The 27,957-nt window shown below is 38.4% G+C and overlaps 1 protein-coding gene across 3 annotated transcripts in view; it reads right to left on the minus strand.

Moving 5' to 3' along the window:
- The window catches only part of CDH6 (cadherin 6), a 131,832-nt gene that overhangs the window by 44,868 nt on the left and 59,007 nt on the right, over positions 1-27,957 (minus strand). For all 3 annotated transcript variants that reach the window (XM_027606750.2, XM_027606751.2, XM_027606752.1), the window contains exon 2: positions 9,413-9,769. In XM_027606750.2, coding sequence (XP_027462551.1) covers positions 9,413-9,640 — 228 coding nt within the window. In that variant the 5' untranslated portion in view covers positions 9,641-9,769. The remainder of the gene's footprint in view (positions 1-9,412; positions 9,770-27,957) is intronic.

A 27,957-nucleotide genomic window follows, 5' to 3' on the forward strand; every position in this document is an offset into this window, starting at 1 on the left:
CAGCTGTGTTGTCTTCAGTTTCTCTGAAACTGCACTAAGGTAGCTTGAGCTTTTTCCTATTGTATCATAAAGTATTTCTGTCATTTTGATGTGAAATATCCAGAGGTAGCTTCCATGGAAAGACGTAATAAATTTGGTTTATATGTTTACTACCTAATATATCCTTGAACTTTAAAGACTTTAGATTTTCACTTGTCAACCCAATGACACGAAACACTATTAGTGATATCCATATCAAACTATGCACACCAATAAACTGGGAAACACTTCTAGATGACATGGCAGGTTTTTATCTCTTCAGTCATTGCAGCTTAATGCAAGTAACATTTGGCTGTTTCCAAGTTGCAAATCTGTGCCAAGCACTTTCAAGACTACAAAGATGAATAAAACATGTAGTCTAGGGTCCTGCAGAGTTTACAAAGATATAAGTATGTGAAGATTCAAATTCAATATCTAAAGTACTGATTGAAAAAGGAGCCCTGGGACCCAATATAAAACACTACTCAATATATGGAAGGTCAAAGTTGAACTTTAAACAAAGAATTAATTATTTCACTCTTAAAAAGGTGAAACATTCAGGGTAAGAAATTAAGTCAAGAATGATTTTTCCCTCAGTAAAACTTTGCTTCAATAATATAAGGAGATTACAATATTAATTCCAACCTTACAACTTAATTATGATTATTCCAACTTAAAACATGAGTATACCCTGAGTGCAATCGTCATTTTTTGCATTGTTGGATGCATCTAAAAATAATGAGACCTAATTAGACTCTTAACATTTCATGGCCATTTAAATAATATTAACTCCAAATTGTGGTGTAAAGTGATGATGTTTTAAAATGAGATAATAAATAGCCTTAATAGGAGGATCTACAGAAGTTACCAGGATCATCAAACGACGTGAAGTGTAGTGCACACTTTATTTTTAGTCTGATTGGGATAATAAGGAAGACTTCATATTTTTACATATGAGTAGTTCTCTGAATTGCCTTATGAGTCACATCTGCAGCTGCCTTAGCTGCTTGGCACCGTCTTCTGGCCCATCATACTTGACTTCATGGAGGGAGACTGAACATTAGGGGAATAATCCCCTGGGCAACTTTGGTTCTTCCTTCTCTTCACCGTTCCTGTCCTTTGAGGGCACACTTGATTGCAGGGTACCTTCCCTTCTTAGCTGGTCTTCCCGTTGTGAGCATGATATGCCAGACCCTGTTCTAAGCCCTTTCTGTGTATTAATTTATTAAAACCTCACCTGAGTAACTTTCTTACTCCCTCATGTAACAGTGGAAGAAATGAGGGGCAGGGAGGTTAAATAACTTGCCCAATGTTACCCAGGTGGTCAGAGTGTAGCTGGGGTGCAGACACAGGCAGCCTCCTTGGCTATTAACTTAAACACTCTCTAGTGCATAATGGTTGAATAAATGAAAAGCATTTTCTCTCCAGATCTATTCGAAAATGTCCTAACCGAGATAACTTCTTCAGTTGCCTTCTTAACTGACAATCTCAGTGTCCTCTAGTCACCACTAAATCCCACATCCAGAGTGATATTTCGAGCTTTTTGTTCTGTCTCATTACTCCCCTCAGGTCTTCTGAAACATACCAGTTCACCTCAAATATTTATTCATATATTTCACACATCTATACATTTTAATCTTTTAAAATGCCCTTCTTTTCTTATGTGTATGTATTCTCTGTGGATGGAAAACTGGAAGAAACCGTAACTATTTTCCTGGTGAAATACTTGGGCATGCTGCTTTTCTTTTTTATTCCAGATCACGTAATTTCAAATTTGATTCCTCTTGTTGACCTTTGAGAATATCTGTTCCTTCTACTTATTTATCAAAATAGCAATAAGAAAAAAAATCTCTTTGTCTGAGGGGAGTTCTGCACTTTCTTTCAACCTCTTCTTTAATTCCAGATGGAAAGGTAGGTTTGCAAAGAATGTTGATATATTTAACATGCTCATGAGGATTATATTACATGGTCATTTTTAGTAATTGACAACATAAAAACTTATAGAAAGCTGGAATTTGCTACTAGCAGCCTACATCTACACAACAAAATATGCCTTCTTCAGATTCCAATGACACATTAACATCTAAACACAATGTCTAAATTTGATGAAGGTTATCAAAGAAACTTATTTATTTTTGATAAAAGAGGGTGGAGCATAAGAAAGACAACTTTTCATTTTGACAGGAGATATAAGGCCTTCTAAAAGTTAAACTTATAATTCTGGTCAAATATATTCTTGGCTTCTCATATTTAAATTAATGTCATTCGTATCAGCGAAGATGAAAAAAATCAGTGGTTTAAGTATCTTTTCACTGTTGACTACCATTAAGTCAGGGATATTTATCTGATTTTTGGAATAAAGTTTAGTCGGAACAGTATTTTGATTTGAAAAGAAATGTCAACTAGGATGTTGGCATTTTGCATATTTATATTGCCATCTCCTATGGTGGACCCATAATACGACAAAACCCAAAAAATTCTGGTGCAAACCAAGTATTTGTATTGTTTAATAATAGTACAAACAAGTTAAGGTAATCAGTAGAGTTAAGGTAATACCAACATCTATAGTATAGATGGGAGGGGATTTGTTATAATGAGCCTGTAGAGTGTCTATAACTTTCCAACAACCTCTAGAATGGTTCAGTTTGTGGAGTATGGAGGTAATACAGCTCAGTATGAACAAAAAGGATCTGAATCCTTAACTTTCTTTTATTTTAATCTTGATCCCTCCATTTTGTTCAACAAATTGAATTACAAGCAGGAGGATATAGGATTCCACAGACATAATGACATGGAAGCTGGAGGATTTGGGATTGGGTCCTTTTTTGCCTTTCTATATTTTACTCTGCTGGTGTGACTGGGCAATCAAACAATTGCCTTTGGGTTTATGACCAAGGTCAGACATTCTAACCGTTCTGCTCTTCACATGAGCAACTGTGCAGAGAGGGAACGTTTAAGACTCAGGGAACTGCTGTCCACACAGGACATCTTAGCATCAATTAGCAAACTGAAGCCTTTGTCATTAAGAAAGGGAAATCGGTTGGGGACAGTGGAAACACAATGAGCATTACTGCCAATATTGGCAGTCGGGAAGTTACTTTTTGAAACATTTTTTAAGAGTACATTGAACCAGCCAGTGCATGGTCTCTTACATACACTAACCAATTGAGATATAAAAATGTTAAATGGCTGAGCATTAAATTTAAATGATGAAGAAGAAAGATGTGCCCAAGGCACTTGTCCTGACTCAGGGAGAAAAGATTATTGCAGGTCACTGAACCAGAATAGAAGTTTAGAGGTTATCAAGGGAAATAAAAAGAAAAGACATTTTCATCACGATGACCAAAAAGACTGCTAATTGCATATCTAATTTTAAAATGTGCACATGTAACTATTTTGAATATCACTGATGTATTCCAGAAAAAGTAAAAGGAACATGCATAATAATAATGCAAACATATTTGAGTAGCTCTTCAACACTAGTCTAAACATTTTTTTTTTCTATCTATCCTTGGGTTTCATACAGCAGGTTCCCAGCAGATATTTGTGGCATTGAGCCGCATGCAATCTCTGAATGCCAGAGCATGTTCTGGGAATGTTTTTTCATTTGTGCCTTGCAATGGCTCTGTGAAGGAGTGGATATACTGGGGAAGGAATATAACTGAGCAGTTGCGAGGTCAGACAGAAGCTGGCTCCAAGTCTAGCAGGCTGAGCACTTGGGATGAAATACTTGCGTGCTCTGAGCCTTGGTTTACTCATCTGTAAAACGGGGCTATAAGTCATATCTCACAGCATTGAGATAAGATACCTGAAGCACTGAGCAGAGTGTTTGGGAGGGAGTAGGGCTCAGGACATTGTAGCTGTGATGATGTTTAATACGTTGCCGCTGTCTAAAGTGACCGTGGCTAAATGAGGCTCTGAATCACCCTTCAGATTAGCGCCAGGAGGCTTCTACTCTTAAACTTACGCTCTTTTCAGAAAAAAAAAAAAAAAAAAATTGGAATGCAAGAAAGCAATATTTTAACGATAGCGTCTTTTAAATGGTCTTTCAGAATGAATATAATATTGCTTCATGTGTACTGAATTCGGATCATGTGATTATAGGAACAAATAATTGTTCATTCCTAATTTTAGAGGTGTGTGTGGCTGACAACTTTCATTTCTATGGGCCGTTAAAACATTACTGGCTAATTATCCTGAGACGAGTGGCTTTGTTGAATTGGGTAGACATTAATTTTAAAGACTCAAGAGAAAGGCATGTTAGGGAGGCCTGTACGTTAGAGCCTCAAATAGAACCCAAATTTTCATTATGTTTAAAAAAGCACAGCATATCTGGGTTTTTTTGGGAAAGCTCCACAAGAGAAAACCATCATCAACTTTCAAAAAGGTAACATCAGAAAATATGAAAATACACAGTTTATCAAATTTCACAAAAACAGATCTCCTGGTATGCTACTAAAAATAGAAGTATCTCAAAGACTTCTAATGGAGACTCATCTTATGTATACATTGTGTGGCGGGAGAGCATAGAGAACACTGTAAAGGGTAAAATGCAGGAGACAAGGGAATTCAACATTGCTATGGGCTGTTTAATGATCAAATGCAAATCTTCTGCCTGGAACTGTGCAAAAGGTTTGAGGTTTTAAGTATATTCATCTTTGTATTAATGAGTGCCCACATCTTCAAAATCTAATCTATATCTACTTACGTTCTTCTTTTCTTATTGAACTTAATCTTAGACTATATATGAATCATCCTCAAGGAATTGCTACATTATGTAAAGCTGGTAGGGTTTTTCTGCAAATGGGAGATGATGATGCTTTCCCCTTACTTTTCTATTAAGTTTACATAAGCCAAAGATAACCTGGGTGGATTTTGTTTAAAATCAAGTACTCTTCCTGTCCCCCCTTGACAAGAACACATGTATCTTTTCGTTTTCTGTGCCAACATTAGTGACGCTTTCACTCTGCTGACTGTCCAGTCTTGAAATCCCTGACTCTTTGAACTTCTGCCTTTCTCTCCTTCAGCTTCTGCATCTAATTAACTGGGAAGTCCTGCTAGTTCTCCCTCTGCACTGTGAGCTCACACCTGCTGCTTCTTTAAGAGTGCTTCCAACATTATCACCTCCCCTAGGAAGCTCTGCTGAGTCCCAAGCCCAGCTGGCTTCTCTCCATGTTTCCAACAGTACTTCCTGGACACCCATTTTATCACGGAACTTGCCATGTTCTGTTATAATTACTGCCAGTTATATGCTGCCAAGGCTGTGGTTCTCAAATTCCACCACATATTAGAATCATCAACAATCAAAAACCAACTGAGGCAGAATCTCTGGGGAGGTGAGACCAGGGCCAGGGCATTTTTAAAAGCCACGCTCTTCAGATGTTAATATGCATACAATTCACTGGGGCGTCTTGTTGAAATGTAGAGTATGATTCAGTAGACCTCAGGTGGGGCCCAAGATTCTGCATTTCTAACAAGCTCCCAGGTGACACAGATGCTGCTTATGCTAAATCAGCTAAAAGTTGCCCCAGATGGTCAGGCATTTTAGAAAAACAATTAGATTCCTTATCTGTATCTGTATGTATATCTGTTTCTTAAGCCTACAAACTCTTACCCGATACAGGACAATGCCTTCCTTCTGTTACCTGCTCCTGTCGCCGCCATTTTTAGGTGAGTAGAGGTGAGAATTTTCTCATAAATCAGAATCTGGATTGTCAATATTTCAATAGAATCGGCCTTCCCCACTCGTATTCACAGTAAGCGTGCGCCTCCACTCTTCCCTCGCCCTGCCACGTCACGTTTCCGTGTTCATCTTCCTGCTGCTGCAGGACATAGCGAAATGCTGGGGAGCGTTCAGAAGGCTAGAGGAGAGAGGTCTCGTCGCCCTGGCTTGTGTTCCAAGTTTGAAGTGTGATCTCGTCTCTTCGCTTCACTGTTAGCCCAGCCTCAGGAGTCTGTCTTCCGCTACTTCTCAGGTGCACTTGTGACCCTCCCTCTTTTCTCCTCCGACTCCTGACAGCCCTCCGCTCCCACCTGTTCTCACATTTTCCTCACTCCACCACCATCACCGTCATCCCTAGACTTACCACAAATCATGGAAACCAATGAACACAAACACAAACAGATGCTTATATTGTAAAAACTTCTTTCTTCCACTTTAAGTGCTACTTGCTCAGATACATTACTTTTCTTCTGTTAATGCTTCTGTCCTTTACAAGTACAGATCAATTTTTTCGTTTCAGGCCCCAAGGACAGACTCTAAGTAATTGTTATTTAATTAGGCCAAGCACGATTTAAGGTTCTGTTGGCCTTTGCACACCTTTAAGTGCTGACCTAGCTGCAGTCCAGTGCTTTCCAGAGTACATACTGAGGCATCCTGGGGAACCCACCCTAGTGCCAGGAAGTATTTTTTTAAATTTCGAGGGAAACACAGCAACACTTGGGCTCAGTCAGACGCCTTGTGAATTACTAGCTCAGGGTAGTTCACAGTTTCAACAGTAGGTGGTGCTACACTCCTTTTGATGATGTCATATGTCTGTTAAGCTGGACTCCCCATAGTACTTGTGATAAGTGAATACAGAGCAAAATCAATGCGGAAAGGAAATGAGGGGCAGTGTCTAATCTTAGAAGTTGCGCAGAGCCCAGTAGATGCCCACATTCTGTAAGTAAGAAACTGTGGTTTATTTAAGAATAAAATTAAAATATTATTTTTTCTATTGCTGTGTATTTTTTTCAAAGAGCTACTTACTAGTCAGAACATAAATAGCTATTAAGGTTTTTGGATCTGTTTCTTGGGTCCTAAGCATACTGTGAAAACAATTCTTGAGATAATAAGGGCACTGCGAACCAAGAATGTTTTGGAACCTCTGCTATAGTCTAATCTTATTTTCTCTCTCTCTTTTTTTTTTTTCCCCAAAAGTTTCTTAATCTCGGGGATCCAGATCCCAACATCAGGTGTATGTTTTGTTCCAGATCTATTTAAAAGTGGACCAACTTGTTGATCAACAAGAGGAACAAACTTTATTTTTTCTTAAACGCTTTTTTTTTGGTCTATTTTTAACTGTGGTAAAAACACATTATACTCAAATCCTTTCGCATGTTGATAAAATATAACACCAAAGATATATTTGGGGAAATGCCCTATTAACTGAGGAAGAACATCTCTTAAACACATCCATCGTAGGAATGTGGGGTTCACGACAACTTCAGTGATTACCCTTGCCTTTTTTTTTTTTTTTCAACAGATAATCTCTTATGTGTCACACCTTCAAGGAGGTGGGGATGAGGTAGGGAAATATGTCTAGCTACCAATAAAATATCCACCTCCAACTGGTTAAATTGAAGCTCTGATTGGGAAGGGATTTTGCCACCATCCTTTGCATTTTCCACCCACTGAGAGATCCTGTAATTACTTCATTTTACTTTTGCAATGATACAGAAATCAATACTCCGCTTCAATGCATTACAGATAGATTATTATTAATAGAGCATATACAATGGATTTTCTCACCAATAATAAGAACATCTTTATGCACCTACTATGTGCCAGTCCCTGGTTCTTGTCTCACTTTAACTCCATGAGGTAGGCAGTGCTGCCTGAATTTTCTAGATGAAGAAACTAAACCCTGGGATGGTTAACAACCTGCCTTGGGCCGCACAAATGGCAGGGTAGCAGAGCGGCTTCAGATCTGCTTGAGTCCACAGCTCAAAACTTTACCCCATGGCAATATTACCCCTCACAATTATCATGGTAAGACTGATTCCTATGCGGTTTTATCCATTTCTGCTGCTAGCATCCTGATATATCCTAGCCTTTCTTTAAGAACACGTGGTAGTTTTGATATAAAATGGCATCACAATTTTAGAAGAAAAAGCAGAAAGGACAAAAAGGGAATCAATTGTTTAGTCAAAGCATTTAAAACAATTTAATCTTCTATGACAATACTGTTATTTGTATTGTAGAAAGTGCTTTGAAGATTGTAAGATGATTATTATTATTTACAACCATTACTCTATTAATGTAGTGCCTGCTCATCAAATTTCACAAGGAAATGGAGTAAAGTACAAGTAAGTGGACTGTCTTTCTTCAGCAGTCACATAGCGTGTGATTTTCACATCAAATATGAGGCTAAATCCTTGGGGATCTGTGTGGATGTTCACCCCTTCACTGAATACTTCCTCTCCTACTTTTTTCCACATTAATAATTCATTCATTGGAACAATGCCTGGTTACCTCAGCCCAAGCCATGGATGGCTTTCCTTCATTTATAGTGGTAAATACTTAAAGAGAATATTTGCACCTTCTTATTTAGGGATATTTGATAACAGATTGAAATGTGAACATGCAGCCCTTGGAATCTGCAAAATTTATGCTATTTGCATGATATCCTGATATAGTCATTTCAAAATCATAGCTGTAATCGTAAACAAAGGCATTTTATCTTTTCTATTATGTTCATTCCCTATATAAAGGGTATGTGACAATTACTTTTCTTATCAATACCATATTATGAAACACAGAACCTACAAAGTACAAATCCATGTCTCTATTTTTTTCCCCATCGTTGCAGTATGCAGATATTCTGCCACAAGAATGTAGCTGATGATAAAATTTCAGTGAAACGCACGATGACCGTATAACTGAGCTGTTTCCCTGACTCAGCTCCAGTAATCTCTAAGGGCTATCATAAGTGATGCCACCTCATTCAACTTTCTAGAGTCAATAAAATGGTCAGATGATATTTGGAAATAGCACCTCTACATAACCATTTTTCTCTCTTGTGAACCTTGCCACAATTAAATCACAAGCTTTTGAAATGCCTGGCTCTTGCCAATTATTTGAGACAAGACAAACTCGACAGCAGCCGCAACCAAATCTGAGGCATTGGTAGGTTTTGAGGACCAAGGGCTCCATTTGGGCACGGAAAGGACGACACAGTCGGGGAGCCGTGTTAAGAGGTAGTTAATTTGAACCTGGCCAAAGGACTGATGCTCCGAATGTTTGCTTTCAGAATGAGAAAAAGGAACCTTCCTTCCCTTACAGCTTAATCGCTCTATTCCTATTTTTAATACATCCTGGTTTATAGAATAGCTGGACCACATTTTTCAAGCTAAAGTAAAAATTAAAGGATTTATGATAATCCTAGGTGGGTGGTTGTGGGCGTTTCTTTTTCAACGGAAGCATTTCTTTCTTTGTTGCATTGCTAACATTTCTCAGCTTCTTGCTACAGTCTTCTTCCCAAAACTACTCAAGTGAAAAAAAAAAAAGTCTTACCAGATAAGCAACAATTCTTACTGTATTGGGGGAATAGTTCACATCCTCCCCATCTATTTATTAGAAGTAATTTCTTCAGGCTTTACAACCAGAACGTCAAAGCGCCCAATGGAATCCTACCTTGCCCACGTACTGATAATCGGATCCTGTATATTCCTCCAGGAGAAAGAACTGATTCCACATCCAGCTCCTTTTCGAACGGTTCAGCTCATTTTTGCTGTTTCCAGAGAGCTCCAGGGCCCTTTTCTTTGCCGGGAAACCGCTAGTCCTCTTAGATAACGGGGTTGAGAAAGTTGGGTAGGGCTGACCAACCCAAAAGAGTAGCAAGAAGTACCGGTAAGTTCTCATTCTGATAACACAGTCCAGTCTCTGGGTAGTGGGTACCCTGCTCCTTGAAGTGGCTTTTTTCACTGCACTGTTTCCAGCATCATTTCTCCTTTCTTCCTTAATGTTCTTTGCTTGGCTCTCAGAGGATATCTGGAAAGAATAATAACATATCAAACATTTTTAGAGATGTTTAAAATTCAGTGTTAGAGCAAATAAGCTCTGGAGAAAGAGGACAGAAATTTGGATAGCAAAACAACAAAAATAAGTTGGCTATCAATTTTGAAATGAGGAAAACGTTCTTTCAGATATGCTAAATGGAAGGCATGTGCCGAGTCGGAAGCTGCTGTTTTCCCTTCTCCTTTTCTATCACTTAACAATCCTATTTTAAGCCATTGCGTTGCTGTAGGTCAACATGCCAGAGTGGATTATTTCACTACTCTTTTTTTCCTCTCGAGTATGTGGGCTGAGATCTGGTTAGAAGGAATGAGTCTGTGTTTCGGATTCCATTTGCATATTTATCCTCATGAACAAGTCAGAGGCAAAGAATATCGCCCACAATTGCAGTTCGATTGAAAGCGGATAATGTTGATGTTTCACTAGAATGTACTGAGGACCTGGGATCATCAGCCTAAGTCAGGGCAGAGCCTGTTCAGACTCTTGGCTTCACAGATGTGTTGGGGTAGATGGGTCTGGGTCAAGCACGGTTGGAAAAGACCACACTTTGTCTTCTCTTCCGAATGCATGCTAGCATATTGGAGTTTCCAAAGTGAAATTTTGTAACGGTGATGCAAGCCTACATTTAGTAAAGGGTTTCTCAAACTTGCCTGGGAAGCTTTTTTCCCCTTATACGACCCAGTAACACTATAGGATGGGTGAATGAGCAACCTACAGAATTTATATATAACAGAATATAGGAATTAAATGAGCAATTTTATTTAAATTTCTGTAGGAAATCTTGGGCTTTCATCTCTAAATTTTACTTGTATCATAAGCAAGCAAGCATATGTATAAAAATTGGTCAATTTCTATATAATTTTCACAGGTGCATCAAATATATCTCAGTATCAGAGTGAACGCAGTTGACTACAGGATCTCCAGAAAAGTCAGCTCTTATACTTGTGTCTAATAATTTTCCAGGACAAATATTAATTTTCTTTTTTTTTAAAGATTTTATTTATTTATTTGTCAGAGAGAGAGACAGAGCACAAGCAGGGGGAGTGGCGGGCAGAGGGAGAAGCAGACTCCCCGCTAAGCAAGGAGCCCGATGCAGGACTCGATCCCAGGACCCTGGGATCATGACCCGAGCTGAAGGCAGACGCTTAAGCGACAGAGCCACCCAGGCGTCCCAAATATTAATTTTCAAGAACATAACCTCGCATTAAAAAATTCCTTGGGCCAGATTGTCTAGCAGAGATGTTACGATGTGGTTTACTATTTCACATAATTAGTCATACATACCTATATCTCCATCCCAGACTTTTCCACATTTCTTGAAAAAAAAATCCAACAAATCACTCCTTCACTGTACCATTCGATATGGGAAAAATATTTTCTTAAATAGTACTAACAAAAATGAAGTGCTTTGTGATGTAGAACATAATAGTAATTAACTTTGGTATGTTCACTAAATACATGCAGGACAAAAGAAACATGTTTTAGGTAATCTGATCAGAATTTTTTTTTTCTTTATGTCAGAAAAATGTGTTCACTTGTTTCCTATCATTCTAGCAGGGAAATGTATATATGACCAGTGTTCTGATTTTTTTTTTTTTACCCCAGCAACGAGTAATCATTGCCACCGAGCACATGATTTAGTAAAAGCTTTCTATTGGAATATCAGTGAAATATTTCATAGTGTTCAGCATTTTTAAATCTTTATTCCATTACTATGCATCTTCTTGACAGCAGGCTGGGGAAGTTGAAAATTCCACAGGTGAGTAAATTAGTACTGTGCCAATTAGTCATGCTGGAAAAACGCCAGGCAACCGTAACTTGTCATTAGGTGGCCTTGGTACAGGTGTGGAATAACTGATGATCAGTTAGGCCATGACGAGTCTTCTCTTCTCAGGGATAGTATATAAAGGGGATTGAGGGAGCATATGGAGAAAAGCCCTCTAAAGACATCTATTCATTTTTGGTAGCAGAGATTACATTGAGGTTGAGTCAGTAGAAATTACATTTTTCTTAATTTCTCATATTCTCTGTTATTTGCATAGACAAATCCTGCAGTGAAGAATTATATGTCTGCTGCCGCACTCAGTGTGTGCCCCATGGTGCTGGCAGGAAAGAGGGATTCAGAGAATGGATGTGTCACCTGTTTAAAAGGCAGACTCCTAAAGGCCATTTTTAAAGAAAAATCGATCCCTGTGGGCGTTGTGTGGAAACTCTACAAGCTGTTGCCACTTGAATATTAAATATTAGTTCTTTTTAATATCACAGATACCAAAATGTCAAGTATTTCCTTTCTTTTTCTTTCTTTCTTTCTTTCTTTCTTTCTTTCTTTCTTTCTTTCTTTCTTTCTTTCTTTCCTTCCTTCCTTCCTTCCTTCCTTCCTTCCTTCCTTCCTTCCTTCCTTCCTTCCTTCCTTCCTTCCTTCCTTCCTTCCTTCTTTTCTTTTCTTTTCTTTTTTCCGCTTAGTTGGTAATGAGCTTTTAAAGTGATGCAAATTTAAGCAGTGTTTCCAAGTATGCTAGAACATCTAGATTTGCTATAACCCAGCTCATTTTCTATCAACTTGGCAGGGTGTGTCCTTGTTAAAAACTCAATATGCAAAATTACTAAAATTACTACGATCCACTCATATTTAGTGTTAGCTTTTTAGAGGAATAGACTTCTGTGTGAAATTCATAGTTTAAAAACTCCAATGAACTCTGAACTGTTGAATGTCTAACTTAGCAATTCTCATTTAATACTTCATAATAGGCAAGATTGCATAGTGGTGAAGATTATCAGTGCTGGGACCAGACTGCCTGTGTTTAAATCCAGGCTCTGTCTGTTAGTTTCTGTGAATTTGGGAAAATGCTTAATCTCACCGTGCCTTAGTTTCTTTCTCTGTAAATGGGGATAATGACAGTAAGTACCTCACCGGGTGTTGTGAAGATTAAGCCATTACATGCAAAGCACTTACAGTAGCGCCTGGCACCTTAGTAAGGTATTAATAAGTATCAGCTGCTATTATTATTATAATTGTTGTTACTACTGTTATTGTTACTACGATGTATTGCATATGAAGAATCCTTCTATAGCACACTGCAGAAGTCTGCAAAGGATAGCGTAGCTTTCCCTCTTACGCTTGAATACTTTTTTTATCTTTCTAGAAGCATTTCTGAGCGAGTCAAATTCTTTTAAAATTAAAAAACAGAAGTACTTTAAAAATCAGAATTACGCCATTTGCTAGTTGTTTTCCTCTGTGTAGACTTCAGTTCAGGATTTCCCAGTAATAGTGTAAAAACAGAGAAGGCAGAAGCTTTATGCCCACTGACTGCATGAAGAATGTGGGCAAAAAGGAAAGTTCACTGGAGGGTGGACTCATTCATAAAATCTGTGTTTTTTCCCCTTTCCCTTTTGTTATGTTAAGGTTTTAAAAGTCATCTTTACTTTATTCACACAAAAAAAATCAGAACTACCTTCAACATAGTAATTTTGACCTTGTAAAAATGGTACTGGACAAACATGTCATCTTGTAATTAACATGCTGTTATTATTCTATTGTTATATCGGATAAGAATTTGATGAAGTTTAAATGAGTGATGTATATATATTTTAGATTTTACTTAATCTAAAAAATATGAAATGAAAAAAATATTCCAAACATAACCTTAGATGCAAAAAAATAGGATTCTTAGGATGCGGCATGGCCACCGGTCAAGGAGGGAAAGGGCCCACTGTAGCACCACTTTGACAAATATGGGAAGGCTGCTGACTTCTGAGCAGTCAACATGCAGGGGAACCACATGGCAGGTAGTAATCAGGTATGCTGGCTCATGTTGTAGATGTCAAGAAGTGAACCAAAAAGACAAAGAAGTATGTCATGCTTAGCCACCGAATTTTAAAATAGCAGGCATGGTATTCAATCAGGAAAGAACCAGAAGATTAGAGAGTGGGAGGGGAGAGAATGCAAAACAAACTAGATATTGCACCTTTTCGCGCCCGTCCCCTCATGGCACTAAGAGTAAATCGGTTAGAAATATCAGAAACTATAAACATAAAACTTGAGCTGCCTAATTGCAGCCTAATGACAGTTTAGCAACGGACTTAAAAGATTACTTAATAGATCACGTCTCTCTTTTTTATTTTCTTTTTTGCTGGCATTTGGCTTTTTGGAGGGAATTTCCGTTTCTTATAGGCAATCATTTGTATGCTCTGAAATTTGATATGCAAAAGTGGTTGATCCAGAAAAATAGTTTGAATCTTTACAGAAGCCCCTTTTTAGTAATGTGTAGAAGGTAATTAAGATGTTTGTGGATAGTGGGGCAAGGCCCACATAGCATTGATCATTGCATTACTTCGTAACTTTATTTCCCTGGCAGCCAGTATGCATATATACTCCCATCCTCACAAGAGTACATAGTCAAGTCCAGCTCTTATTTTTAATGCATGCCATTTAGGAGGAACCTAGGCCTCATTAATTCATAATCTACCAGTTTAGAATATGTGATAATTAATGCAGAAGCTGGGCTAAAGTTTTCCTTTGATTAGCAAAACCTTTTCCCTTAGATTATTGGAAATTACCAGTGTAAAAATATTTCATAGGGATATATAGAATGAGAAGACAAACTACAATGTCTTCGAGTTCCCTAGAGTACTTTGGAATCACCTTTCATTTGCAAATAATTAATATGCTAATTAGAAAACCTCTCTATTGATTGAATTGCTTCTCTAGTGACTTATGTTTGATAACAGTCTGAATGACTTAACTGTGTTATCTGGTTTTGAGATACTGATTTTATTATACTATTTACAGACTAACAAATAAGTAAATATTAGGCAGATTTAAAAGCAATATAATTACTTTAAAGTTTTAGAATTCAGACTTAGCATACATTTGTTCTGGTATTCTTGATTAATTCTAATCAGTGCAACGATACTATAATGCTATCTAGGCTTACAAATTAAACCAAGCACACTCATTTTTTGGTATGCAGAGCCTTAACTTGGGCATTGAAAGCACAGTAAGTATTCAATAAAGCAACATTATTAATATACTTTAACCATTTATCATAGTAAGAGAATGTTTTAAAATCTGGTAGGAAATTGTTTCTTCAAATAAATGGTGTTACATATAAATGCTGTAGCATGGTATTTTGCATGCTGCTGCTCACAAAAAACATTTCTGAAAATATCATCTACATATAAGTCATCCTAACCCTTTGGCATACCCCATTAGCAATGCTTTAGAATATGTATTATATAAATCCCTTAATTAAGTTTTGGTACATTTTCTCATATTATATTATTAATGAAGTAGAAAACAGCTGGTTATTTACAACTATTTAACATTTCTCTTGACTCTATTGTATCCCAACTCTAAGCCTGCATTCGCTCCAGTCCCACAGTCCTTGGGTGCAACGGTGATGAGGATGGTATTTACTCCATTAAAACCTCACAAATTCAAGAAGCAGAGCTGTGAAATCAGGATGAACTAAACGGAGTGAAGCCAACGGCATACATGCCTTTCTACAAGTAAATATTTAAAAATATAGATGTTCTTTATTCTGAGAGAAGAGTTTTACAACCAATTAAGTTTGTTCAAGATCAATTACCCGATCTCCCAAGAAACCCTGTTTTGAATAAGTTGCCACCTGCTGTGAATAAAAAGTCTATAGAACATGGCTGATCTAGAAGTGGTGGCATAAGGACAGAACCAATTTAAAACTTTTGGTAGAGATTTCACATGAAGTCTTCATTTCTAAACCTCCATTTCATTTTTCTGTAAATGTCAAAGTCACTGTTGAGTAAAATTGGTTCTGTTTCATGTGTGTAATGAACTCCATTGAAATGTGTCAAACAGCTTTGGCATCTCTCATCACGTAGCTTTTCTCTTGTGCCAATGAATCATTATGGCAACAGCCATCAAATGATGCCTGATTTTTTTGTAAATGTTTATATTTGTGGATAATATGCCAATCTGTTTGCAAACCGATGTATTTCCAGATGAAGCTATTTTAACAGTATTACCCTCGTTCTAAAATTATATTCCACACATTGCATTAATGAAGATAAAATCAAATGTGTTACAGCACATAAAATGGTGTTATATGTGTAGTTGAGGCTCAAGGAATATTTGTTGATTTGAAATATCCATTTGGGACAAAAAAAAGCCAAACAAACCCAAAACTTGAATCAGAGGATAAAGACAAAGGTCTTTTTCCACATGGGGAAAAAATTCCAACCTGTTTTATCATGAGCGAAAGTATCAGAGTATGGTCAAAAACAGACTCTGGCACGCCGTGCATCTGGATTAGCTCAAGCCCTAGTCAACACTGGCTGGGGATCTCAATTTGTTTGTCTATAAAATGGAATGATATTAACAGTGCCTATTCCATAGGATGGCTGTGAGGATAAAATGAATGAATTCATGTGAGGTCTTAACACTGAGATGGCCACGATGACCTAAACTGTAAAAAAAAAAAAAAAACCAAACTCTTAGGAAAGGACACACATTGGCCATCCTAGGGGCAGAGTTTGTGTCTTATGCATGTCTTGTTTTGCCTTTTACAAATTCAACCGAAATCAGCTGCCCATCTTTAAAGATCAGGGCTTGCTCATTTCTGGATTAACTTGAAAGAGCAGAAGTTCTGGTGACTTTTTTTTTTGTTTCTGGAGTGGAGGGAGCTCCCTACCAAAGCGCTCTAGGTGCTTCCCCACCAATCCTTAATGATGCCATTCAAGTGCTTGCTTCATTCCTTTGTGCATATTGCCTGGCTTCTGAGGGTGTCTGAGCTTGTGGATGCCGTCTTTTCCCAAAAGATTTACTCAGGGAAACAAAAGAGAAGAGAATGCACTTTACACCTTTAATTAGATATTCATAGCATGAATTTTAAACAATTTCTGTAGCAAACTATATGTCTAGGTTGCAGAAATGTATGAAAGACTTGGTTTCATATTACATCCTGCTTGTAAATTAGGCTGTTTGGCAGCTCCATTAATTCTTTTGGATGTATAGCCATTTAAAACAATGAAGCTTCCATAAGACTGCAAGATGTCAAAACCCACTTGCCCATTAGTGTGAGCAATTTCAGTGAGTTTGCTCTTCTTTCAATAGCTTGGATGAACGGGCAGCCTGAGCGTATTGGCTGGGAACTACAGGCCGGCGGGAGGCAAGGGTTCCTTAGTGGGTGTGAGGAGTTCAAAACAGATTTAACTTTATTAAATTGTAAAAGGAATCACGTGGTTGGGTTTATCAGTAAATTACTGTGAAACTCGGCACATCGCAGATGATTTTTAAAGGCTCATACTGGTGCAAAGTGTTATGAGGAGTGGAGATGTTGTATTTATTTTTCCTGATGTAATGTCCAAACCTTTTATCAATGACATGAAGTCTAACTCATAAATAAGAACACCCGGTGAATTTGCCGTGTTCCATCCCTGACCTTACTTGTGTTAAGGACACCACAAACATTTTGTAACCTAATTCTCATGCCCATTCTGTGAGGTGGATAATCTTCTCATAATTTTGGCAGATGAGAAACTGAAGCTTGGAGAGGTGGAGTAACTCGTTCAAGGTCACACCACGAGCGTGTAATAAAACCAGATCGTCTCCTCGGCACACGCTCCGGGGTCCTTGCTCTGACCATACCCTGAGGAGTCACAGCTCATGATCAGTGCTCAGTACAGCTGTGACCTTAGACTTGAGTCTTCGCGACTTCCCTAAAATTCTAACAGCAATACAGGTTTCTAGAGGTAAAATGGTTGTGATGGAGTGTATAAGCTAAATAAGAACAGCAAGCAAAGGTTTGCTCTGTGCCAGGTAATGGAATAAATGATCTCTAAACTTTTAAGTCTTAAACAACAATCCTCTGAGATGGAGACTGTCATCCTTACCCTCTGCTTTAGAGATGAGAAACACAGGTTTAGAGGGACTGAATCCCTTGCCCAAGGGTGCACAGCTAGTGGTTGGCAGAAGCTGGATAAAGCCCCACTAATCTAGAGGCTCCTTCTTAACTATAACATTCACTATCTCATTTGTATTTTGCTCATGGAAACAGCATCTAGGTTTTATTTACTCTCACTTCAGACAAAATTTGAACAAATTTATCACCAGGTTTCTAAATCCCCAGCAAATTAAAGGGATGGTGTAAGGAGTGCTGGAGGCTGGAGTACCCATTTTAGTAGGAGGGGGTGGCGGAAAGGGGCAGAGAGAGTGGCTACAAACGGCCAGCAGAAGAACCTAAGACAGAAAGGATGGAGTCAGGGGCTGGCTTGGGGGAGTAGTGATGCTCTGTGAGAGCAGTGCCTGTGCAGAGTGACAGTAGGTAAGCATCTGTAATAGAAGTGCACGTATGGATGAGTGCACAGGCGGCTGAGTGTAAGAATGACTAAGTACCCAAATTAATGACAGTAAGACTCATGACTGTCAGGGTGAACATATGAATTCTTGGCAGCACTTGAGGGTATTACTGTGTGGCAAATCCAGCAATGGATATTCATAATGATGACCCGGAATCAATAAGAAAATGTGCAGATTCTCTTGAATGTTTGAGAAGCCATGGCTCTGTAGAATAAATCTGAGCACCATGGCTGTGAAGAGTTGTTATGGTGTTCTTTAGAAGGGCTGGGTTTGGGGTCCCATTGTGTGTTTCTCTTCCCATTTTATCTCGGGCAAGCTTCTCTGTCTCTCTGAGCTTACGTATGAAATTAAGGCCCATGTGCTAATACCAGGGATAGAACGGCATTGTGGCTGGAAGCACACTGGGGCCAGTTCACCCATTTGGATCCCAGCGTCAATACTCATTAGTCTTGAGGGGTTGTCAAGTGACTTGATATGATGTGCTTCAATTTTCTCATCTTCAAATTGGGAATAGTAAACTTCGGGGTCTCAGTGGAGGCAACTGATAAATAGCACCTGGTTTCTCTTTCATATTCCAAAGAAATTAAGAAATAACACAAAGCAGTGTTAGATGGAGACTCAACTATCACATTTATGACTAAAATAATAAAAAGCAGATTGGAAAGGTAGCTTAGTGTGAGAGCCCAGCAGACTTGCTCAGTAAACCCCTTTCCCCCCGCCCCCGCATTCATCAGACACCCCCTGGAGTCAGGGTTATGTTTTATCTCGTTTTTTCTTTCACAGAGGCTACAGAGCGGCCAGGTTCTAAGGTGCAGAGTCAGAGGGGATGACTATCTGCTCCCCCCTCTGGACAGCTAAGGTGCAGAACCCAGAAGTCTGAAGAAATGATCCCGAGGAATCTGTTTTAATCCTTGCTAATTAAAAAAGATCATTAGAGACATCCATGATCTTGGGAGCCAGAAAGTCACTTATTAATTACTAACAATTCTTGTATATATAGCTTTGCTTTTTGGAGTTGTTTACAGCATCACTAAAAGGAAAATGTATGAATAATTTACGGATGGGGAGTTTGAAGCTTCCCTTAAAATATCTTTCACTTAGGTCAATCAATGCATTCCAGGCAAAATGAATTCTTTTTCCATCTCTCTTCACCTTTCCCACTACACACGCACACATATACACACACAGACACACACAGGGTGGGGAGGGGAGAGCGGGAGAGAAAGAAAGAGAGCGAGAGGGCGCCTGGGTGGCTCAGATGGTTGAGCATCTGCCTTCGGCTCGGGTCATGATCCCAGGGTCCTGGGATCGAGTCCCGCATCAGGCTCCCTGCTCCTTGGGAGCCTGCTTCTCCCTCTGCTTCTCTCTCTCTCTCCCTCTGTCTCTCATGAATTAAAAAAAAAAAAAAAAAAAAAAGAAAGAAAGAGAGCGAGAGCGCGGGCAAGCAAAAAGGGATAATGATTTAGGTGTTTTTATGTGCTTTGGACATTTGCCTGTTAGCACTAAAAACTACATGCTATTCTCACCCCAAAGGGTAGCACTGTTTACAGAGGTGTAACCCTTTACATCAAGTTATAATGGGAAAAATAATCGAACCCTGACTTGATGTTTGGATAGCTTCATTCATTCAATGTGTTTTATGTAACATTTTATTTGCAGAGGATTCATAACCTAAATGAGATGCTTCTCATAATATCCTGGTGTAATAACTTAGAAGACATTTAATTGAATAAATACTGTATAACAACTTAAAGGGCACTGTAACGTTTAAAGATTTATTCCCTGAGACTGACTGAAGTCGAAGGAGACTTGTGCGTATAATGGCATCTTCACTAATCCAGGCTAATGTTAACTGACCTTCAAATTAAACTCGCATAGACAGGAAGACAATGTGCTTGAATGGGTTGCTGGATGTTTTATCAATTTTGATTGCCTTCATTTAAAAACTTTAATTAGAACCTCTGTTTACTTGAGTCAAATTGCACATAAAATATCATGCAAAACATTTTAAAAGGGAATTTTAATTATACCACTAAAGAAATACCCTTGTTCAATGTTTACTAAACACTTGCCAGAACAAGTTAATTAATACATGTTTAAATAAGTGAAAGAAGAAGGGAAACAAAAAAAAAATCACATTCATCTTTTGTCAAGTTTTACTGCAGTTGTCAAAGAAGTTCAATTTCTAATTTAGGGACTGCACTGTTACAGTGTGCATGTGTAACTATAAACAGTGGGGCACAGGAACACAATGAAGGCCAGTGGAAAACTAATTCCCCCCGGAAGTTGTTCAAAATAATCGTGCATTGTTATTTGATGTCCTGCAGTCATCAAATCAAGCACTTTTCAGTTTCGTGCATCTATTTATTTATTCCGTGGTAGATGATCAGAATATTCAGGTGGTACTTATGGCCTTTTAATTGTTTTAAGCTACAGAAAAATACTTTTTAATAGGAAAAGCGTAACATGGAGACAAAAAAATTTCATGATATTGAGTTTTTAGTTCCAATTTTAATATACCACCAACTTTTTGACCTCATTTATTTTTTTGAATCCCAATTTTTCCTGTCTATTAATGTAAACCATGACTGCCCTGTTGGTTAAGATGGATATTGGAAAGCATTTGATAATTCACTAGAAAAACAAAATGAAATCAGTCTTTCTGGGATATGCCCTATCCCAGGAGCTTTATGAAAAATCAGAAGGAGAGGTACCTGAAGTAATTTTGAAATCTTTTGGAGAAAGGAAATGCATATATCCCATTAACGATCACTGCCATAATTAAGAAAAGTAATCTCTTAAATAGCATAACCCACACTATTATCGTTTACTCCCATATTGCTGAAACCGATCACCAAATTTCTCCAATCCTGTAAGAAGCCACAACCTGTGCTGGTGTGGGAAGTGACAGCGACTGAGGATCAGGTCTCCCCTGGGTCTCTCACTTGAAGTTCCAGGCCCGTCGAGACAGTTGAATTAATAAGCCTCGACTGGTTTGTTATAAAAATTAAATATGATACAGTACGTAAAATACTCACCATGTTGCCATGTAACCAGCATTGAATATGAGCTAGTCTCCTTTTTGGTAAGTGCCTTCATTGCTTACAGAGAGCTGATCTTAGGCAGTGCAAGAATAGCACTATAATGATCTGCCGTCTTTGGGCCATTTAATATCAGTAAAAAGCATGAAGTCAAAATACCATAAAAGTCAGCCTACATAAAAAGCAAAACAAAACCCTTTTTCTTCTATGTATTATTTTTCTTTTAAAGAAGAAAACTTTATATCTAGAAACAGGCGTGTTTGATACTTAAGCCTGCCACTGACTTGCTCTGCAATTTCAGCTGGCAGGGGAAATAGAATTTTCTAATGAATTTTTCCTAATAAAATAAGAACGTGAAGTGCCAGCATGTTTGCACACCTACCAATTATGAAATGAGTTTCTCTGGATATTAAAACTAAGCCAAAATATAATTTAGTCCTATAAATTACTGTCAAACTCAGCTATAGTTCCATTTGAAGGATTAGGAATTATTTGATTAGCAACTGATTAATGGACTTTAATGGGACTGATTATTATTTTCCAAAACTGTAGAAGTTTTTTGTAATATGGGCTTTTTTTTTTCCTTAGGAAGAAAAAAAATAGGTACATAATATGTATGTATAGATACATATTTAAACGCTTTAAAGGCATCTTTGAGAGTCAAGTGCTTCTGACATTCTCTCCTTACGGAGATGTTGCAACTGTCACGGATGTCTAATTTATTTCAGATGACTGTAAATAAAAATAAGGTATCCATCATTGTAAATACTCTGTTTCACATTTTCTTTAGCAACAGCAAGAAATTTCAATTAATTGAATCTCAGCCAACTACAAATAATGCCAGAGGTGCAATATTTGGTACACCGGGTCATGGGCAACCATTAATTAAGATGCAAAGGATCAGCATTAAAGGTCCCCAATACAGGATTTTTTTCCTGGAATTTTTGATGGATATGGACTGAAATATCTATAAAATGCAGTTTTAGCTATATGGGAAAAGAGGGAATTGGGTACAATCTCTATTTTGCTTGCTCTGGAATTTTTGATAAAGTTCTGAAGTGTCATTTTTGAAAATGAAGATGAAAATAATCTTACTTAAGGATTTTTATCTATAGAAAAGAAAAGCCCTTTGCATTCCATGTTACCTTTATTTTAAAGGAACACCAATCAATGATTTCCCATTGGAGAGATGGAAGGGAAGATGAAGATCATTTCAAAATGGTTAAAGCCACCAAATGTGCAATCTGTAAACTATGACATGTCTTATTTAGAATTTTTTCCCAAAATCACCTGCCAAGAGCCAATTGAAATGACTTATTTTCAAGAGACAATCTACAATCTTTTATAATATGTAGATTGGGGGGCAGTATAATTGTGTGTGTGTGTGTGTGTGTGTGTGTGTGTGTGTGTGTGTGTGTGTGTGTGTGTGTGTGTGTGTGTGTTGCTTTCCAGAATGTAGATGTTTCTTCATGTTGCTTTATGGTGGTTGAGTTCAAACAAGAAGAATTCTCAGAAAAAGATCAGTACAACTTGTTAGCCTCCAATTTATCATCTACCTTTCCAAGATTTAATGGTTGTGTTAACCTGGAGTCTCAAGAATAATTATAGTCTAAAACAAGTCCTTAAAGTAAGGAGATGAAAAGAACTGTATAAAGTGAAGGCTGTCATGAAATAGAAATCGCACAAGCAAGGGGAACTTTCATCGTGTTGAGTAAGTACTTTACTATGGGATTCTTTTTTAAATTAAGGTGCCTGGTAAGTTGGATGAAAATAAAATATGTATGATTAGCAAGGACTGCCTTGGCCCAAAGGAGTTGGATAAGAGTGGAAAAAGGACAGAGAAGTGTTTTCTCCCCCCAAGTCATGACCAGCTTAGTTCACAGAAAAGTTATTTCAAATACTTTCTTTGAAAGACTGCTTTGAGGTCTGCTTTTAATTTGAACAGTTAAATATCGTATTCATGCCAATGAATCTTTTCCCTCATTTTAATATCATTAGGAAGAAAGCCTCCCAGGCCAGAGTGAATAGCGTAATTGCTTAAAAGAAGAAATATATAGCATGCATATTTAATTCAAACCTTTAAAACAATTTCCTCATGTTGGCTAGGCACCTTTGTTTATGTAAGACAGCCTTTTAGTTTTTTAAAAAAACTAACCTACGTCGAACCGTATGGAAAAATCCCTAAAATAAGATTTTAGCAAAATAAATAATCTCTCACAACTCTTTCTCTAGTTGTATCTGTCTTCCCTGGTTATATCTGTTTAGGTTGCTGGTCAGTTTTATAGGATCTTTGATTTTTCTAATACAATTAGAGTAAGCCACACTCTATAAACTTGAAAAACTCCTAAGAACAAGATAGGAGGCATCGTGAAACTTAGGTCATAAATTCTATAAGCAAGTGCTTTGAAATTTTCCATGTCTTGAAATGCTCCCACCAACTGAAGAATATTTGTTTTTGTGAATATTTTCTAAAAAATAGAACGAACCGCCACTTTTCATAGCTCAACAGATTGCTGTCTGCACGCACGATGTTTCCCACTGCTTATAACTAAAGAGAAATGACTTTGGCACTTTATCTGTTTGATGAAAGACTGTTATTGCAATTGCCCTGTGAGACACCAAGCCACCTGCCACAGCATCCCTGGCTGTCTGAGGCAGCCCTCTCCAGTTGGTGTGGGAATAGCAAACCAATATGCCACCAGATAGAAGTAGCCAGAGCATTCCAGCTAAGAGATTGGGCTTTGCAATCAGCCAGGTATAGGTTGAAATTTTTATTTACTCATATGACTTTCGACCTGTTAGATAACCTTTTAAAGTTTTAGCCTTTTCATTTTTTTTTTAAGATTTTATTCGTTAGACAGAGGGAGCACAAGCAGGGGGAGTGGCAGGCAGAGGGAGAGGGAGAAGCAGGCTCCCCAATGAGCAGGGAGCCCGACATGGGACTCAATCCCAGGACCCTGGGATCATGACCTGAGCCGAAGGCAGACACTTAACTGACTGAGCTACCCAGGTGCCCCTAGCCTTTTCACTTTTTAAACTGAGGATGATCATGTTCAGGTCCCAGGGTATTAAGGTGGAGATGGAATACCTGGGTGTACAGAGGGAGTAGATACATGGTAGCTATTATGAGATCATATTTTGGTGAAGGTCTGAGGGACTGATAGCTTTTGAGATGCTTTTCTTTTCCATCATAACCTTTCAGATATGGTAGCAACTTGCCCCTCAAACTTTTCTGCAGAAATGTACTGAATAAAGATCCCTTGGAGGTATGAAGGCAGGACCCAATGTGTGAAATTTATCTAAGTCTTCAATTTTATTTCAAATACTCAAGTGTAATTTGCCTTCTACTTAATAATAGATCTAAATTGTTTTGTTACCAAAGTCATTTTTTGCCTGTCAAATCTTATAAACCTGATACTCAGGTGTTACCTTCACACGGTGGCTTTGCCCGACCTCTGGGACCTTGTGGGGCACGAGAATGGCCGGCCTGGGGCACACAGGACAAACATCAGACTACTTGGACATCCATAAACTCTGCTTTCTAGTGCCCTTGTACTGATGGTAGGCAGAGTTCCCTCTCTCTGACCACTCCATCTCATTCTAAAGTGAAATATAGGCAGGGTAGGTTCTTTCTTATGGAATCTCCTTGCCATTTTAATTTAAAATTTTGGCTGATTTGGCTGAGAAATAGGGTGCAATGGGGGTGGGGGAAGGGGATGGAGAGAACAACTTTTCATTCGTTAGTGAAAAAAATTAAGTCAAAGATATTAAATGGCAAAATATATGCCACTCTGCGTTGGCCCCTACCCATCCCTATTTTGGTGTCCTTTAAGGAAAATATTAAGATAGTCTTAGAGTCAGGAGGGTTGCTCTAGAAATTATGGCATATGCTGAATCTCATCCTCTAAGTCTCGGAAAAACTTGTGGGTAATTTTGCAGATTAAGTGGGAAGGAAGATAAAAACATGCTGTGGGTGCCTGGGTACGTAGACAACCGGATCTTTGCTGAGGCTAAATAACAATTCTTATAAGTAAAAAATCTAAGATGATAATAAATCATTGTTTCACAAATAAATAATTTCATGATATAAATAATAAAATCATTGTAGTAGTTCTCAACCTTCTGTCACTCTGATAGGTTAAACAGCTATCCAACTTTTTTTTTCTTTTTCAAGTTTTTATTTAAATTCCAGTTAGTTAACATATAGTGTAAAATTAGTTTCAGGTGTAGAATTTAGTGATTCATCACTTACATATAACACCCAAAGCTCATGACAAGTGCCCTCCTTAATATCCATTACCCATTTAACACATCACCCCGCCCACCTCCCCTCCAGTAACCCTCAGTTTGTTCTCTTTAGTTAAGAGTCAGTTTCCTGGTTTGCCTCTCTGTTTACCCCCCTGTTTTGTTTCTTAAATTCCACATATGAGTGAAATCAGATGGTATTTGTCTGTCTCTGACTGGCTGATTTCGCTTGGCATAATACTCTCTAGCTACATCCATGTCATTGCAAATGGCAAGATTTCATTCTTTTTTATGGTCGTGTAATATTCCATTATATATATATATATACACCACATTTTCTTCATCCATTCATGAGTTGATGGACATTTGGGCTCTTCCCATAAATTGGCTATTGTCAACAAAACTAAAAGGCAACCTGTGGAATGGGAGAAGATATTTGCAAATGATATATCAGATAAAGGGTTAGTATCCAAAATATGTAAAGAACTTATAAAACAATATCCAAAAAACAATCCAGTTAAAAAATTGGCAGAAGACATGAATGGACATTTCTCCAAAGAAAACCTACAGATGATCAACAGATACATGAAAAGATGCTCAATATCACTCATCATCAGGGAAATACAAATCAAAACTACAGTGAGATATCACCTTATACCAGTCAGAATGGCTAATATTAACAACAGAGCAAACAATAAATATTGGCAAGGATGCAGAAAAAGGGGAACCCTCCTGCGCCATTGGTGGGAATGCCAACTGGTGCAGCCCCTGGGGAGGACAGTGTGGAATTTCCTCAAAAAGTTAAAAATAGAAGTTCCCTATTATCCAGGAATTGCACTACTGGGTATTTACCCAAAGGATACAAGAATACAGATTTGAAGGTACATGTACCCTGCTGTTTAAAACAACTATCCAACTTAAAAATAAAATTCCACAGTGTCCTCTGTTCACCATTAGCCTTTTTAACCCCGTGCGCTGGGCCACACAAGTTGAAGAAATTACAGAGATAATGATGGTACTTACTAACATTTCATCCTGGGTAAAGGCCCATAAGATAGATAGAGGGAAGAAGAGAGAGCGTGGGAAAGAGAGAGAATAAGGGCAACCTCTGTGATGACTAAACTTACCTCCCGCTGTTTGTTTACATTTTATGCAGTGAAAGTATTATTTACTTGTTTTGGGGGCCCATGACATATTTGGCCTTTCTTATTTCATAGATGGGCTCTTGTCTCAATTCAGTGATGAGACTGTCATACACATGTGATGATCAAACCAAACTTATCTTAGTGTAAATCTTCCCTTCTCTGCTCGGGCTTGCTTCCTGTTGGAAGTATGTGGTGGAGGAAGGGGCATGGCTCTTCTCCCAGTCTCCCAGCCCCGAGCCCCCAGTTCATTAGCTTCAGTGTCAGGCTCCTGTCAAAGTCGACGTTGTTCGTGGGGAGGAAAGGTAAGGTAATGAGACAGTACTTTATGCTTTCTGGGCTGTCAAGTTGTTGAAGCTGATGTTTCTGGGTGGCTCAGGTATATGATTAAAATGGACTTTCCTCTCTTGGGGGACTTTGATGGGCTCCTCAGAGGTCCCTTACTTCTGGCCCCTCCTCTATAGCTCCCTTGCTCCAGGCATATATGGTCTATTCAGGATGGCCTAAGAGGACCGTTCACAGCCTCTGAACACTCTTACACTCTTCCTGGCTCCTCCAGGCGTCTCTATTGTATGAAGCCTGATGACTCCCCCACCCCCTACTGGTATGTTTCCCCTTTGGCCCTTATGTATCCCCAGGAAACACTCACATCCATGTCCTGACAAACTCCTTGGAATGCCCCAGCTCTGTCACCTAAATAGTGAGGCATCCCCTGTCTCAGACCTCAGTCGAGGTCTGCTTTCCCTCCCTCCAGCGTGAGTCAGGAACCAGGCCCTCTTGTGTGTCCTAGCTGCAGGGGCACCTCTCACAACAATCTGGGTGGTTGGGTGCATGTCTCTTTTAAGACTGAAGTTCACTCTCTTGATTAGGTTTAGGATTGGAAGGTGGCAGCCTCTCTTACAAAGGAGGGTTCGGATTTGGCAACAACAGAGCCTGCTGGTAATCGCCTCTCCAAATCCTCGCTCTGATCCCCTTTTATCTTCCCCACCTGGTGAGGCGGGCCTTCGGGCCATTTATGAGTTCAGCACCTGATGGGAGTTGAACCCACATCCTTGTTGCCCGTGTTATCTTGGTAACTGAGTTTGAACTGGGTTAGACACAAACCTGGCTTAATTCAGTTGGGAAAAATAAGCAAACTTTCCATGATAACTAAAATTAAAAAATATATAAATATGTCATCAAAATTAAGTCACTGCAACACGTTTATCTTCTCTGGCAGGTAATCCAGCACTTCGAGTTTGATTTGGCCATAAAAACAAGTCTGTACAAAATCAGTCTGAAACTGTCATAAAAAGAAATGAACTTTAAAACTGTATCAAATTCACATTGTGAACTTTTCCTTTAAAAGTGCTATTTATAGGCTTGGTGCCAACCCTGTAAGTGCAGTCTGAAGCAAACATT

The sequence above is a fragment of the Zalophus californianus genome, chromosome 5 (assembly GCF_009762305.2).
Source record: "Zalophus californianus isolate mZalCal1 chromosome 5, mZalCal1.pri.v2, whole genome shotgun sequence".
Classification (NCBI taxonomy): Eukaryota; Metazoa; Chordata; class Mammalia; order Carnivora; family Otariidae; genus Zalophus; species Zalophus californianus.